Raw genomic sequence first — 16,852 nt, 5'->3', positions numbered from 1 at the left:
TTTTGATTAATTTTAAGTTTTTCAGTGCACAATTATGTTTTGTCTACTTTTAGTAAAAAGTTGAGTTTATAGTCAAAATATTATTTTTTTAGTTTAAAGTTACTGAAAAGATACTTTAAGGCTACTTAAAATATGTTTACGAAAATCTGAATAATGTGTAGTTAGTCTGTGTATGTTAGTTTTTTTTAATATTTTACATCATGTAAAAAACATTTAAAAACTCAGGTCATTCCACGTTTTACCAGCTTATTTTTGTCATATGTTTAAAAAATCAAAGTTTCTCAAGAAAAACTGTTTGAATAACCACCATGGTGGTTGTGTAGAAACCCTGATCATTATAAGTTTTAGTTTAGCGTTAAAACTAAAACTAAAATGGTTTTCAAAAAGTAGTACTACTCTCAAGGCAGATATTTTATTACTATAAAAAATCAGTTAAAATTTTATAAGTTCATTAACTTTTATTTTTTAAACCCGTTCCAGTTTAAAGTTTACAAAACGAATTTACCTAGAAATAATTCGAATCAAGAACTCGATACTTTTGGTTTATACAGTTTTAAGGCATCTTGATAGTAAGTAACACAAAAATATCGAAAAATTTAATGTTTTTTAAATTGTTTGACACATGGAACTACACAGAAATTACACAGGAAGAATTAATGTTTACAAAACAGAAAACAGAAAAAAAGTTAATAAATCATAAAAATATTTATCTATATTTACAAAAAAAAGATGTTTTATCTGTAACTCATTATTCTTTTACTAAGTGTTTCTGATAATACTTGTAAAGTATTTTATATTTTTGGAATAATTAAACTTATCAAAATTTTTAAAAATCTTTGCTAAAATAAATAGTTTTTCGTTTAGATTAACCCTTAAAAAAGGTTTAAACATAGATACAGACCGTTAAGATGGAGTTGTTGCTTAGTTATTTTTTTTTTAGTTTTATAGGATGTTTATTTTTGTATTAATTAAATAGTTGTTGAATAAAATTTAGTATTTTTCAAATGAATTTAAAGTTTAAGAGGATCTGGGCTTTAATTCTTTTAGGTAAAATTACAATTTTCAATGTTGAAGAAAACTAGTCTGCGTTACTATAAGCTAGCTTGAATCAGCCTGAGTTTATTAAAATACCTCAATAAAAATTTAGACTTTAATTGCCTCTAAGACAGTGTGAATCGTGCACCAGGGGTGTGACTAGACTTTTTCAGTGGGGTTGCACTTTTTTTTTTCAATAATAGAGTATATTCTGTAGCAGCTTTTAATAACACACCTTAGAAAATTACATAACTGTCTAAAAGTTGTAAAATTTCTCAGGTACAAAAATATGTTAAAACTTTAAACAATTTAAAATACCAGTAAACAGAATACAAAATCTAGATAAGTAATCCAGTTCTTTAATTTTTAATAAAATAATTTAAATATGAACCTAAGTCCTGTTAATATTGTCAATTTTAAAATTTTGCCTTGCATTGTGAAGCTAATATGTACAACTAAAACTTTTATATATAAGAAACTAAAAACGAAGTACTAATCAATATTAGTAATTAAATTGTCTAAATAATAGAAAACATAATTAATGATATGTGAATAAATTACTTAGTCAAACTGTTCCATTTTAAATAATTTATTAAAAATCTAATATAAATCAATAAAAAAAATTATTTTTGAAAACAAACTAATAGCAGACGTGAACAATTGTTTTAATAATAAAATTGAAAATAACAAGTTAAATAAAAAATTAAAACTATAGTTTTTCTAATTGTGTAAAAAGAAAAACATTATGTGATTTAGACAAAAGTTTCTTAGTAAAAAATGAAACAATTGGAGTCATAAAATTATTCAAGAATATTTTTTATAAACTTTTGTTTGGCTAATATTGAATAAAAAGTTTCAGTCTGATTTGCATATTTGGTAAGTCAGCAAATTTTTTTTTTTCATATTTTTTATTATACTCTAATCCCTAACCCACCTTACCAAAACATAATAAAATATAATTAAAAAGTTAAATTTTATTGATGAAATTTAAAAATAACAATAAAAATTATTTTTTGCCGACTCAGCAAACATGCAAACCAGACTGACATATAAGTATACTAGCCTTCTAAAACTAACTTTCAATGAAAATAATTTATGCTTAAAAGTTTAAACATTTCTAAGGCTTTACTACTAAAAGTTGAAAATATTTCAGTTATTTCTTAAAGAAATTTAAGCACAGAGAATTTTTTATTTTTCATTTTGACTTATTGTAAAGTTTAAAGAAAATTTGGTGGCTGAGCCAGACATGGGAGCCTTAGTACAAACGGGCCAGAACTGTTCAACGTAGACTTTTGCGGGTCGCTTTACTTATGTAAAACTAGAAAAAAATAGTTGTGTCTAAATTTAAAGCTATACTTATAGGAGACAATAGATAAAAAAGTAAAGTTTCACACTTAACGTACAATAATACATACAGCGTTTCATTACCAGGCCAGGGTCGGCAGTTGTGGGCCAAATTTTCTAGCAAAAGTTGCTCGCGGGCCGCAGTTATTTAAAGTATTTATATAAATCTACAAAAAATTGCATTTAAACAACAAATTTGATAAAAAAGGAGCAGTTAATAATTACTAAATATTAAATATCAATCTACAAGCCTAATTTTTAACTGTAATACTTTATTTAATGATTTTTATAAAAAGGTACATCAAGGGCCACAGATTTTTACTAAGAGAGCCAAAGTTTTTCGACACTTGCACTAGGCAATTCTTACAATTAATTAACGCTTCAAAACAAAGTTGACAAAGCTACTTTTGTGATCAACAATACTAACTAAACATAGAAGTACTCATTAATTTTATTAGTACAAAAATTTACTCATTATCATTATAAGTAGTTGTTTATAATTATTCATATTAATGTTAGTTTTAGTAACATTAATTAAGTTGTTTAATTTAGTTTAAAAAATTAAAAAACTTACAGAAAATAAATTTCTTATAAAACTAAACATAAAATAAATAACTTTAAAAATATTTATAAATTTCTCTAGCTATGGTAATAGATTTAAACAATAAATAAAGTATAAACGTTTTAGAAAATTATGAACTCGAATACTTATAAAATGCTGCCGACCCTTAGCCTAATGCATAAAACACTTTAAATTGTATTAACTGTAAGTGTAAAATTATAACTAGTTATTTTAGTTACTTTACCAAAACAAATTTTTAGTTTCTCCTTGTACCAAACTATAACATTAGAACAATAAATTTATTACCATTGCTTACTCTAAATTTACTTAATTTTATATTTAAAAAATTTTCTTCGAACATTTATTCATTATATCTTTGTTTAGTACAAATTGTTTTCATTAAAATTTATGTCGCAAGCCTCATTCTATTAAGTAGTATAAGGTAAAGTCATATTCTATAACAAAGTTAGTTTAACTGAAAGTTAATAAGTCAATTTTTTTTAATCCTTGTTTTTTAAATTTTAGCTATAACATAATCATAAGCAAGGAATGAGCAATGTACGGAAACCAAGCAGAAACCTCTGACATGCGAAGATTTTGAGGTGGAAAAAATATTGTGAAACACAACTAACACTTAAAACTTTTTTAACAAGTGCGCTCTTCAAATTCTCTAAAATTTTTATTTCCGTACACAGTTGTATTTATAAAACAATTATTTTAATACAACTTTCCGTTTAAAGAATTTTAAGGTAAATAATGTACATTTTATCGAATACGTGGCTTGAGAATGGGTCATTTTTGCACGAAGGGACACTTTTACACGGCGACACTTTTGCACGAACGTCACTTTAGCACGAAGGGACACTTTTGCACGGCGTCACTTTTGCACGAAGGGTCATTTTTGCACAAGTTAAAAAAAATATATGAAATATAAAGAAAATTGAATTTAAGAAAAAAAAAAGAAAAATATATAAAAAGATTAATTAACAAAAAAAGTTACCGACCGAGGTAAGGGTTAGTGGTAACAGTGATAATTAAAATTTAAAAAAAAATACAAAAATAAAAACTAGAAAAAAAAAATTAACTTACAAAAAAACAAAAAGAAAAAAAAAGTTACAGACCGAGGGTAAAGGTTAGGGAAAACAGTTATAGAAAAAAAAGTATGTACCTAAGGAAAGTTATTAATCAAATAAAACAGGAAAAAATATTTATGAACTAAAAAACTTACCGACGGAGGTAAGGGTTAGGGGAAGTAATGATAAAAAAAAAGAAACTTTTTTTTTCAACCTGTGCAAAAGTGTCTTCGTGCAAAAGTGACCCTCCGTGCAAAAGTGACGCTTATGCAAAAAAGTCGCCGTGCAAAACTGTCCACTTGAGCAAAAGTGACCAAGCGTGCAAAAGTGACGCCGTGCAAAAGGATCCCATCGTGCTAAAATGACAGTCATGCAAAAGTGTCCTCGTGCAAAAGCGTCCCCTCGCGCAAAAGTGACACCCACCTACATGACTTACAAAGAGTTATTTTCTACTAAGTCCGGCCGAAAAAAGTTTTTCTAAAAATTTGTCCTGGCACCTAGAAAAGCTTTCACGCCTGTTGTAAGTAATAAATGAGTGAAAAAATAAATTTATATATCAATATATTTTTTTTTTAGTTAATTGGACCCGGATCTGGCTGGATCTTTGTTTGTAAAATATCTGGATCCGATGAATCATTGATGTTATGTTTTAGATAATTTAGGGATAATGCAAATAACTGTAGTCTTATTAAGATACAAAACTTATTTTCTTTCAAAACACTTTAAAACTACTAAAATGTTTAATTAAATAACAACAATGTCAAAATAAACCAATCCTAAAGTTTTCAAGTTATCTTTTAAAGACAGCTAGAGTAATAGCAATTTATATTCTCCTTGGTTTAAAAATGCTTTTTTGTTAACCTAATTAAAAAGTAAACAATTCTTTATACCAATAACTTCAGTAAACAAACAACTTCTACCAAGTAATAAATAGTTTACTTTTGTCAGTTTCAACATATACTGATTTAAAAACACAATTGTTTAGATACACATTAGTACTTGCATAAAAAATGTACGATTATTCATAGTAGCTGAAAATTATTTTAACTGGGATTTAATATAACACTTTGCAATTTTATGGTGTTTTTAAAATATTTAAAACTAAAAAGATTCGGTTACATGACAATTCAAATTCCGACAATTCAAATTCCGACAACTCAAATATTGAAAAAGTAATTAAAAGACTATATCTCAAAAAATAATATAAATTTGAGATAATTAAAAAATGCTTATGTAGACCTTATCAATATCTACAAGCCAATTTTTATATTTTGCAAAATCTTAAATACTTTTTAAGATATTTTTAAATTATTAAAAAACTATGTTTTTTTTACTTTATTTAATTATGTATCAAAAAATATCTAATGTATTGCAAAAAGAAAAAAAATAGCTTGTAGATATTAATAGGACTTTTATATGTCTTTTTTTATTTGACAAATAAACATTACTTTTTCAGTTGTAGCCCTTTTAGTTTTTTTTTAAGAATTTGAATTGTCCGAATTTGAATAGTCATGCACCCAAAAGAATTTTATAACATTGATTATCGTTAAAAAACTTAAACTTTTGCAGATATTTTGATAAAGCTAGAACTAAACTTTAAATTGAAAATAGATTAATCAAAATACTCAACACTTTTTTGCTGTTTTCAATACTTGGTTGATTTACAAAAATGTACATTATCTTCATAAAGCAACTTAGTATTATACTTTTTATTACAAATAGAAACAATTAGTTTGGTATTTCATGACTGTATGCGTTATTTAAATAACAAGATTAGCAAATACTTTCAATAATTTTAAAGGCAGTGCTTTAAAATTATAAAAGACTAAAATTTTTTAGAATAAACGCTTTATAGTTGCAATAAAGTAATACATTACTTAAGTATATAAATGCATTAACAAATAGATTCTATTTAAATAAAAATCACAATTTGAAAATTGGTTTTGCGTTGAAACTGAGTAACTGTAAATTTTGTAATAAACTATATTTTTATTTTTAATTGTATAAATGAATCTTCAAATTGTTTTGAATTGATTCCTGTGTAAATTTGTTTCAACCAAATATTTAATTGCATTAACTAAAAAAGTTTAGCAGAAATTAAAATATTTAATATATGACAAGCTAGTAGTTTTTATTATGTAAACAAGTTTTGATACAATCTTTAGCGTACAAACTAACATTTTTTTAATCTCAAAGTTGTAAAATAATATAAGTTGGATAGCATATATCTGAATAAAATGTAAAGTCACGCTTAATTAATTCCTTAAAGTATCAGCTTAAAATCAGTTGTTAAACAAGTTCGTTAAAAATCATAGTTAGAAAAACTTTTATAGTAGTTTTATAATCAAGTTTGCTTAAAAACTGGATTAAATAAAAAGTTATTCAGAATTCCAGATGTAAGTTTGAATAGATAAGGGTAGTACATCTATTTCGAGACTTTTTTCTTTGTAATGCAAAACTTTTGAAACCGTCTCTTCGCTTTGGTTAATTACAACAAATGTAACAAGTTTTCTAGACTCGTCAAACACTGAAGTGAACTTAAACTGTCGCGTTTCAAGCTTATCGTAGTTTTCTACAACTATTCTTTTACTTCCTTCTTTAATGTACTTGCTGTATATTCAAGTTTTGTTGTAGGTACAAATTGAAAACTAATGTTATTATAAAAAACCAACTAAAAATTTTATAAATTTTTTGTACTGTTTTTTCGCTAATTTGATAACTAATATAACATTACCTAAAATGCCCCATATGATAAAACATTGGCTGCTTGTAAAATTCGTCTTCATTTTTGTTGACAATTATTGGTGAGTCGACAAAGTTTTTAACCCAATTAGGTCCGCCTTGCATGTCAAGTGCCATGTTCCAGTCAGTCCAAGCTATCACGTGATGGTTTAAATTCTTCATTTGATAATAATGTGGTAAGATAATTTAAAGTACATAATATGAACTATAAAAGCATAATATAAACAGTATATTACGACTTTAATCAGTAATCCAGTCTGGTACACAGTAATAAAGCTTGTTAAAGTTATAAACGCTTTTTACTTTAAATATAGTGTAGTAAAAAAGTATAAAGATAAGTAAAAATGTTACTATTTGTTTTTTTTTTGTTATAAACTTGATCTAAAAGCATAGAAAACGCTTTGTTCTAAATCAATCATATTGTAATGCATTTATTTCAAAATGTTTTTTTTATTAGTAAATACGTAGTTTAATCAAAATAGCTAAAATAAAATTGATTAACAAACGTTTATAATGTCTTTACTATAATACTGTCCCCTTTCCCAGCTACCAAGGTCTACTTTTGGCTCAAGAAACGGCACTGAACCGCTGCAAGCCTCAGTTGCAAACATGAACTTATCAGGAAACTGATCATGAGTGGCATCTAACTTGGTAACTGGAGCTATCATATCAGTGTACCTAAGGTTGTAATAATTATTTTCTGACAAAGTATTTTTTAAAACCATTTTAAGTAGATACTTATTACAAATTTGTAGTTTATTAGACGCCGCTTCGACTTTTCATCAGTCATTATAAAAAACAAACCTGTGCAAAATAACTAAAAATTAGTGTAAGTATAAAAAATATTTTTTTTAAACTAAGTACCAAGATAAACAGTTATATATTAAAGATATTTTGCTAGCTTGTATGATGGTGTATTTAACATTGATACTTTTTAGTTTTAGAAAATTATATTTTTGCACTAATAATATCCACATTTAAATTTTATGATGTCACATGACTTAATGAAAGGGCTATAAAATTAAAGTAAGAGTTTTCAAAGAGTTGATTTTTTTAAGTAGTGACTCTAAAACTAATTATTACTAAAAAAAAATTGTTTGTTTCACAACAATTGAAATGGCAACTTACTTTTTTAATGAAAAAAAAAGTTGTTATTTTAAAGCGTGTCTTCATTTTTTAATATCTTTAACAGTCTTCCGTTTTCACTTATATCAAACTTTTGTTAAGTCTATGTTAATAGTTTTATTAACAAATGAATTGTTTTTAAACATTAAAAAAGTAGTTTATTTATATGGTACAAACTAACCAATGAATACCAATACCATCAACATATCTACTGGCTCCCGTCTCATTAAGAGCTCTACCCGCCCAATCTGGCAGAAGAAATCGCTGATCGTCACCGATCATTATTTTCACATCACTGTAGTCTGTATTCTCTAAAGCTGGTCCCTGTGAAAGTTATCTTAAGTTACTGAATAAGTTTACTAGTCTTAGTAGTTTTGTTTAGTTTAATGACATATTTTATTTAAATAGATTACTTTAAACAAAAAACTTGGACAAACTAGTTTTGCAACCACTAAAACGCTTAGTACGTGAATTTTGAAAAAATTTAAAGTATTAAAAATAAGTTTGTATTTGTTTTATGTATACTAGTTGGAAATTGTTTAAACCTCAAGTATTCAAAACTATATTTTTTATTTGTTATTTGATAAAAAAAGCGTAGAAATATATAAACTACAGATACCAGATAGTTCTTGACAAAATCAGCTATTTCTTCCGGTTCGTATCCCATGCACTGAAAAGGGAAGTCTTCTCGAAGTCCGATGTCAGGTTCATTTTGCGCCGTCACTCCCCACATTCTGATCCCATGCTCATCGTAAGATTTTATGAATCTAATTTATTTTTTAAGTTGATAGTTTAAAGCTTCATTGATCATAAAGGGCGCTTAGGCTTGAAAATCTACATTTTACTTCACAGAAGTTTTTATTAGTAGGATTGAAAAGAGTAAAATTAAATAAAAACTATCCTTTTTTACTTAAAAAAAGTTATAAAGAAAACTCTTAGTTAATAGTCTTAAAGATTAAACAAGGCTTTTAAAGTTTTTATTTTAGCTGTTGCTTAAAAACTACTTTATGTACAAAAAAAAATTTAATTATAAGAGGTAAAATAAGTTAAGTTTTATATCCATTTTAATCTGCTAAAATTATCATATTTCTCTGTTTTTTTTTACTTTTAAAGCATAAATCATAGTAATAACTTAATCTTTGATAACATAAAAATGTTAATTTATTAATAAAAATATATGTTGTACAATGAACATGTTAGTTTTCGACTTTTAAGTTTTTAAAGACAATATTTCAACATTAATAAAAAATATCCGAAAGTACTTTAGTAACAAACCTATACTATATTTCATGTAAACGTTACTTGTTTTGACAGTTGTTCTCGTCTTAAGTACTTTTAATAAAAAGTTTTAAAGCGTTAAGTTTCAAATAAAAAATACTGTTAGTTTTTTTATTGTATAAATAGGAAAAAAGTATAGTATCTTAATACTTTACATTTTTTTGATTTATCTAAGTATTTGTGTTAAATTTATTTCTATATTAGGTAAAACAGACACTGTTTTACAATTTTTTCAAACTTAATTCTTTATGCATCAAGTTCACATCTGAATATTATTTTCAATACATATATTCAGATTTAGAAAAAAAATAGTAGTAAAAAAAACAAGTTTTTGTTTTTAAAATAAATGAAGTTAAGCAAAAACTGTCTGACAGTTTTGTTTTACAATACAAAAACAGCAGAACAAACTAAGAACGAATAAATAAAATATAACAGAATGTCACTAAAACGAAAAACAAAAGTTTGTTTTCTTGTAAAATAACAAACTAAAAAATGAGGCAATAATAAAACTAAAAATAAAACTTTAAAACAAAAGTATAATGTTGTTTTCTGAAACAACTTACAAATTAATACTCACCGTAGTTGTGTCAAATGTATACATACTGTTTATTATTACTACTATAATTTCATTACTAGCCGTTAAATTAAAAAAAAACACTACCGGTTGTAATGGAAATATTTATTATAGATTTATTAAAGTGTTATGAACAAAAGAATTATATATGTCTGATAGAAAAAAGGCTGTATAGAAATTAACAAAGTCTTTAAATGTTTGAAACTAATTCAAATTTCCTACGAACCAATTGTAATAAGATGTTTTTATGTTATAATTTTGCTTCCATTATGAAAAGAAAAATTCTACTCCGATGTTGTGTATTTTTTTCGCGACAATTTTTTTTTTGCTTGATATCAAAAAGAATTAATTAATTTAAAGACAAAAACAAACATTAAATTACATATTTCAATTAATGTTTATTCAAGTAAAACTGATTCCTATGCATGATTAAGAATTCTAAATATAAAAGCTTAATATTTTTTGATTGTTTTAACTATAGTTTATTAATTCTTTGAAAACTTGAAACTTTTTTTAATAACATTTAAATTACGTTTGTTTTAATTCTTAAAAACGTCATAACATACTTGGTAGTTGATAAAATATACTAATTGATTGTTCTTTTTATAGTTTAAGAACATTATTACAACAATGTATAAGTACAGTTCTTTATACAATTTCCGCATCAAATTTACGGTTACTTACATGCAGCTAAACAAATTTAGTCACAATTTTCAAAAGTAACTTATTTCAAATAAATTGTTTATTGAAGTCAGTAAAAATGTCTATATTTTTATATACATTGTACCAAATATGTTTTAGTCAACACTCATAAAAAAAAATATCTTCATAAGATTTTTTTATGTAGAATATAAAAACAAACTTAGCAAAGTAGTTCGCCCAAGCTTCTCTGATGTTGGGGTCACTTTTCAGTTTTCCACCAACCAGCTTTCCAGAAGTTTTCATCCACGCAGGGGCGCTCCACGGGCTTGCAAAGAAATTAAATTTTCTATTGGTTGCTTCCAATGCGAGTTTTATAAAAGGTATCTGTTAATACTTCGTGTGGTTTTGTTTTCTAACAATTAAAAATCTGCCTTAAAAAAATTTGTAGAATTTTATTACAAAACACTCAAAATAGTTTTAATAACCTAGTACACAGCCTCCTATTTTATTTGAATAAAATATGTGTGCATCTGTTTGTTATTTAACCTAAATAAAAAACAAACTGAAAAATTTGAGAAAGATTTAAAACTCAATAGGTTTGAAAAAATAAAAGTATGTTAAAGTTTTGAAAATAAATTTTAAGTATCATAAAAAAGTAATGTTCTATTTTAATTTTTTTTTACATATTAAAAACAATAAACAATTTAAAGCTAACGAAAACCGAGTATACCGACCTCGTTTTGGCCTTTATTATTGTTCTACTACTAATTCCACCAAGTTTATAAAAAGTGTATGTATAAAAATATTACCTTTTTTATTTAAACTACAGCTAGTGTAACCTTTAATTACTTTTAACTGAAGATCCTCCTCTGCCAGTTTAAAATAATCTAATTCAACGTCATTAACAACGTCATCATACGTGTACAAGCGAGTTGAGAAATCGCAGCTAGCCATAGGAATCCGTCCAATATTGTATTCAATACCTGGTTTTTTCAAGTTTTTAAAATAGCGTGTTGCAAGTTTATACGCACTAAAAAGTAATTTTTAGTTCAATTCCGACAACTTGATTCATTTGTTTTTTTTTTTAATTGGCTTATTTTTTTATACATAAAACAAAAGTTTTCTAAAATTTATAAATACCACTATAGTTTAGCTCAGTGTTTCATAAAATTAAAAATAAAAACAAAATATTTTTTTTTGTTAAAATAAATTGGTTTTGAAAAATTCTGTTCTTAAACAAGAGTGCTGCTTTACAAAATAGTTTAAGTTTTGCATGGGTTTTTAAACGAAAACAGCGCCTATTTTTTTATTATAGAGTAAAAAAATGATATAACCTTTTTTATTTAAACTACAGCTAGTGTAACCTGTATGTTACATTGTAGTTCTACAACAGTTTTTGGTGCAAACCTATAAAACTTTAAACACAGATAATCGATAAACATTAAAGGGAGAAAAACTATGGTGAACTCTCGTTTTAAATTATTTTTCAGTCAATTTAAAACAATACTTTTTAAACAAATTTAATCAGGCTTACAGTCACAGTATTAAATGTTTTTGTTTACTTTGTATGTGTTTATTTACGAAACTTATATAAACATGCTCTTAATAACATCATAGTTTTTTTAAACTTTAACTTAAACAGTTGTAGTTGAATAAAAATATGTTCATTCAAATAAGAGTCAGTTGACTTAACTCCATACAACTAGTCTCAAAAATACCTTGCTCAGAAAAGTAGGATTCAACGAAATATGTTCTTGCCGCAGGAGAAAGGCTCCAGAAGTTAATAGACGCTGCATCAGTAAAGGCACCTCCAAACCCAAAAATTTCCTGGTCCGTGTTTGAAACATCTATCTTTATATCTGGAAAAAACTGACAAGTTTTTTTTACAATTTTTGAAAAGCTTATAACCTTGAATTTTTTCTATGAGGCAAAAATTTAAACAAATAGTATAGAAAAAAAAACAGAAAGAGTATATGTAATTGTATAGTCTTGAATTTAAAAATAAAATTATTGCATTAACAACTTAGACCAGCATTCTGAAACTCTATTTAATAATTTATACAGTAGAGAACAGATAAAACATTATGTAAATACTAATTTTTTTGTTATACAACCGTTTATGACAAAGCATTTTCTTAATATGCTTTTTTTTTGTTGGTATAATGAACTAAAAACTTATTATAATCTATTAGAAATACTTTTCTTAAAAGAAAACAGAAAAGAACAAGTAGGTTTAATGATATGCAAAAAACGGGAAAAACTGCTTTAAAACAATATGTGCAAAACACACTTTAAAAATTAGATTTATACCCGTATTTTTTTCTTCCAATTTGTCTCCAAATACCATAAGTTTTGTTTTAAAGCGATCGTTGGCTTTTGTCGTAGTAACTACAAACACTTGGGCTTGATCAAGTTGGGGTATTTCAGGAGCAGTGTCACAGTAAGTTGAATTACAGACACATACAAATGAGTCGCTGTGGTTTATGAACTTTTTGGCACAGTTTGTCTCACCTGTAAGTACGTTTATTATCAAAATAGCTTCTTTTAGTTTTTAAATTCGATTATATTATTTTACTAAGTTCAGATCTGGTAATATTTTTTTAATACATTTTAGACATAAAGTGTACTTTTTGTACTGTTTTTCATTTGAAAACATGAACTTTATGTGAAGTATTAGTAAACGTAAAAACATTTCAAATTAATATAAATATAATTTGCTTAAACAATTTAAAAACGCATTTTTAAATGCTCCGTTTCCACATTAGTATTCAAAAAATACTTTTTCAATTAAATTTTTTTTTTTTTTGATGATACTTTTACTTTCGCTTTTAAAAAAGATTTTTTTAAATAAAACACTTTTAGTTGCTTATGTTCTTTTAAAAAGTACTAAAAAGTAGTAATATTTTTAAGTATCAGCTAACTTTTTTCTCTAAATTACTAGATAAATGATATTTTAAAATCTTTTTTAAAATTTGGTCTAAAAATATTTGTTTCACTCTAGTATTTGTAGAAAGTTTTATTCCTTTTTGTCACATTACTAAATGATAAAAATAAATTTACATTTTACAAAAATTATATTATACACATTGTTATATAAAATAACACACTTTTTACGTAATGCTATTGTCAATCAAAACTAGCAATGATGACAAGTTGAAATAAGCTAGTATAATAATTCTGTTTATTAATTTTGACAAGATTAACAAAAAGCGCGTCTTTGAAAATATCCAGATGTAGTTAGCAATTTAACTTGAGTTGAGTTTGTAGAAGTTAAGCTTTTTTTAAACATGAATTTTACATTTTCAGCTAAATCGTATCTAACTTAAACAAAAGTATAAACAATTTTTGTTTTGAAAAGTGCAAAGTGTTAAAAGTTTGTTTCAAATAAATTACCTTCATGTGGCAGTAAAAGAATGATAAGCAAAGTCATTCCTGTTGTCAACAGTACAGATGAAAACAAAATTAACAAGCTACCTTTATTCATAACTTACTTTTTCTGTTTAACCTATAAATAACCATTAAAAATTAATTATTTAATGTACTTTAATTGAAGTTAAACTTAATATTTTAATTTTCGTATTATATTTTTCTAATTTGTAACTAAAATAGATTGAATACAGGAACAATTTTAAATTAAAGATAAATATATGGAAACTATATTTATTACAAAATCAGGTAGTTACTCAGTTTCACCACTGAACTAGTTTTCCGTTTGATAACCTGTTCATTGGTGAAACTTAGTGACTGTCACATATTCTTATAAATATATTATTCAATGTTAAATTTTTTATAAGAATAGCTTATTTTCAATTGACAGCGAATGTATTTAAAGGAAAAAACTTATTTTTTTATAAAAATATAGTACTATTTGGTAGAAAAATCACTACAAACATAACTAAAATTTAAAATTGTAAAAAATCAATCAAAATAGCTTTTTACTAGAGCACTTTTGAAAACTTGGCTAAACAAACTTTATTAACCTGTACAATATATAAAACTACCACTTTTAGCGTTTTTTTATAACTACTTACTGTTTTTAAAGTAGTCAAAATTATGAAATATGTTTTAAATACTTTAAGCTCAACTGCGCAGTAAAAGCTACTTATGGTTAAATGCAACTAATATTTAGAGCTCGGTAATAATTAACTTTTGTTTACGTCCTCAATTAAACAAAGTTTGAATGCTAAAACAATTGATACACTGTGTGGTCATATCAAAATGTTGTTAAAATAATTTGTAAAAACAATAAAAGTATTTTTTCCAGTATTATAATAAATTATAAAATTAAATGATAGTAATAATTTATATCTTAAGTTTTGGAATAATAATAAAAAACTATCGCTTACTTAAACTAAGCACTAGACGAAACAGCATGACTATCATTAAAACTTACTTAAGCTTGTTTAACTTTATAGCCTTGATTTTTTAATCAAGTTAACTATGCAAAAAAGTTAAAGTTATTTATTTTTTGTTTGGTTTTTTTTAATAAGAAAATGTTTGAAACATATCTTGAAACACATCAATCTGATACTAGTTTTAGTGTTTTTTTATGTTAAGACATGGTGTTTTTTTCAACTGCTTATAATTCAAATTCTTAACTAACAAACAGACTCATAAACTAATAAACTGAATCCGAGTGGTATACGACTCGATAATCCAAAGGTTTTTTTTCGTACACCTAGTCCTTAGACCTATTGTTTTCGGCGCTTTTATTACTTTGTCAATAATCATTTTTTAATAATTTGTATTAAACCGATTTACTTATTAAACTTTAAAATTTAGGTTATAGTCGCATAATGTTAATACAGAAATGAAAGAGCTTGAAATATACTTTCTAATCTGTGGAAGCTAGCTGAACAAGATGGTATACTGCTACTTATTTTGTTACACAACAAGAATCGTTGCGAAATAAGTCATAAGAGCGGTAATTTTTTTTTCTCAATTAAAAAAGAAAAAATTACACTTGCATAAATTTAATGCACAAGTTTTTAAAAAAATTATTTTTAAAAAATACAATTTTGTTTTGAATTAACAGGTTTTAAAACACTACAGATCGTTATGAAACAAAAGTTTTTATTTATGCACTTAATAAAAAAACATACTTGCTAATATATATTAGTTTTAAAACTCCTTGAAAACTTACTATTTTTTCGTAAAGAAATACATAACTCTAGTAGAACAAACACACTCAGATAACAATACACCGTTAAAAGTTCAAATATAGATAGAAGAAATAGAAAATTTTAAATTAAGTTAGAAATAACTACACATTGTACACTTAGCTATTTATTTTTTGTTTTTTTGTTTTTCGTTTTCTAACCTTCAAATTTTTAATATATATATAAGTATTTATTTGTTTTAATTTAAGATTTTTAAGTTAATATACGTTAGTGTTAAAAAATAAAACTTTATATAATGTGTTGTTTTCTTATATAAATTATGGTAAAACACATTTTCACATCTGTTATTAGAATAAAGAAACTTGTTTATAAATATAATATACTTAGTAGTACACATAACACATATATTACATTCAATATTTTCTTGTTTTTACCAAATTAGTTGAAATTTTTATTTTTAGTCTAAAAAGCATTAGCAAATGTAAATTTTACATTTTAACAAAAAAAAATGTTTTAAATGATACGAAAATGTAAATAAATGCCAGTATTAAATTTCCAAATACTTTGAATAACAGATGTACACATAAGACTTATCTAACTTTAATTTTAAACAAAAACAAAGTTCAAAAAATAAAAAGTTTAAAAAAAAATTGATTACTAAAGTGTTTAAATAGTTAAAATTTTATTTATTCTTTGCTTTGAACTTTATAAATTGCGTTTTATACTGCTTATAAAAATAAAGCTTGTCATTACTTATAATATGTTTGCAATAATAATTTGTACAAAATATTAATCAATATTCTATTTAAATTATGTTTGTTTTTATGTTTAAAATATTTTAATTTATTCTTAGATTTTCTAAGGACAACATATAAATTTAATTATGAGAAAGACTAACAATTTAAATTATTTATATTTATAATTCTGTTTTTGACAGAAATTTATAAACTTTTTAGCGGAGTTAATGTTGGAAATTTAGATAAGAAAATACTCAATTCAGTTTAGTAATGCTTTAGGGTTTTGTAAAATACATTGAGTAAGAAAACACTATGTTTTTCAACTCTAATTTAACTATATTATGTAAAGTTTAACTGGTTGATTTACATATACTAAAGTGTCAAACTCGGTAAAGTTCAAATTTTTAGATAAACAAATATATACAAGTTAGTTCTGTTTAATTGTATCATACTCAAATTTTTACCTGTTTATAAAGATTTTGTTTATATTAAATTAATATAAACAAGTATTTTTTAACGCTTGAGAAAATTATAATTAGTTATGTAAATAAAAACATAAAAATAAAAATGGTTTATTGTGGGGAAAATGGCAACATATAGAGTTATCGATTTTTTACTTC

The 16,852-nt window shown here is 24.8% G+C and overlaps 2 protein-coding genes across 2 annotated transcripts in view; one reads left to right on the top strand and one right to left on the bottom strand.

Annotated features, from left to right (window-relative positions):
• The window catches only part of LOC145835515 (large ribosomal subunit protein eL33-like), a 199,087-nt gene that overhangs the window by 109,757 nt on the left and 72,478 nt on the right, over positions 1 to 16,852 (top strand). The window lies entirely within an intron of this gene.
• On the bottom strand, positions 6,393 to 13,805 carry LOC145836565 (lysosomal acid glucosylceramidase-like). Its single transcript, XM_082944358.1, has 10 exons — positions 13,769 to 13,805; positions 12,686 to 12,886; positions 12,094 to 12,234; positions 11,225 to 11,358; positions 10,596 to 10,759; positions 8,501 to 8,648; positions 8,063 to 8,205; positions 7,263 to 7,434; positions 6,749 to 6,912; positions 6,393 to 6,624 (listed from the first exon to the last, which is right to left on the bottom strand). The coding sequence occupies exons 1-10, from the start codon at positions 13,803 to 13,805 to the stop codon at positions 6,393 to 6,395; spliced, it is 1,536 nt and encodes a 511-aa protein (XP_082800484.1).

Source organism: Thalia democratica, chromosome 5, assembly GCF_965202585.1.
Source record: "Thalia democratica chromosome 5, ktThaDemo2.hap1.1, whole genome shotgun sequence".
Classification (NCBI taxonomy): domain Eukaryota; kingdom Metazoa; phylum Chordata; class Thaliacea; order Salpida; family Salpidae; genus Thalia; species Thalia democratica.
The sequence above is the reverse complement of the archived record's forward strand: the minus strand, read 5'-3'. Positions and strand labels throughout refer to the sequence as shown.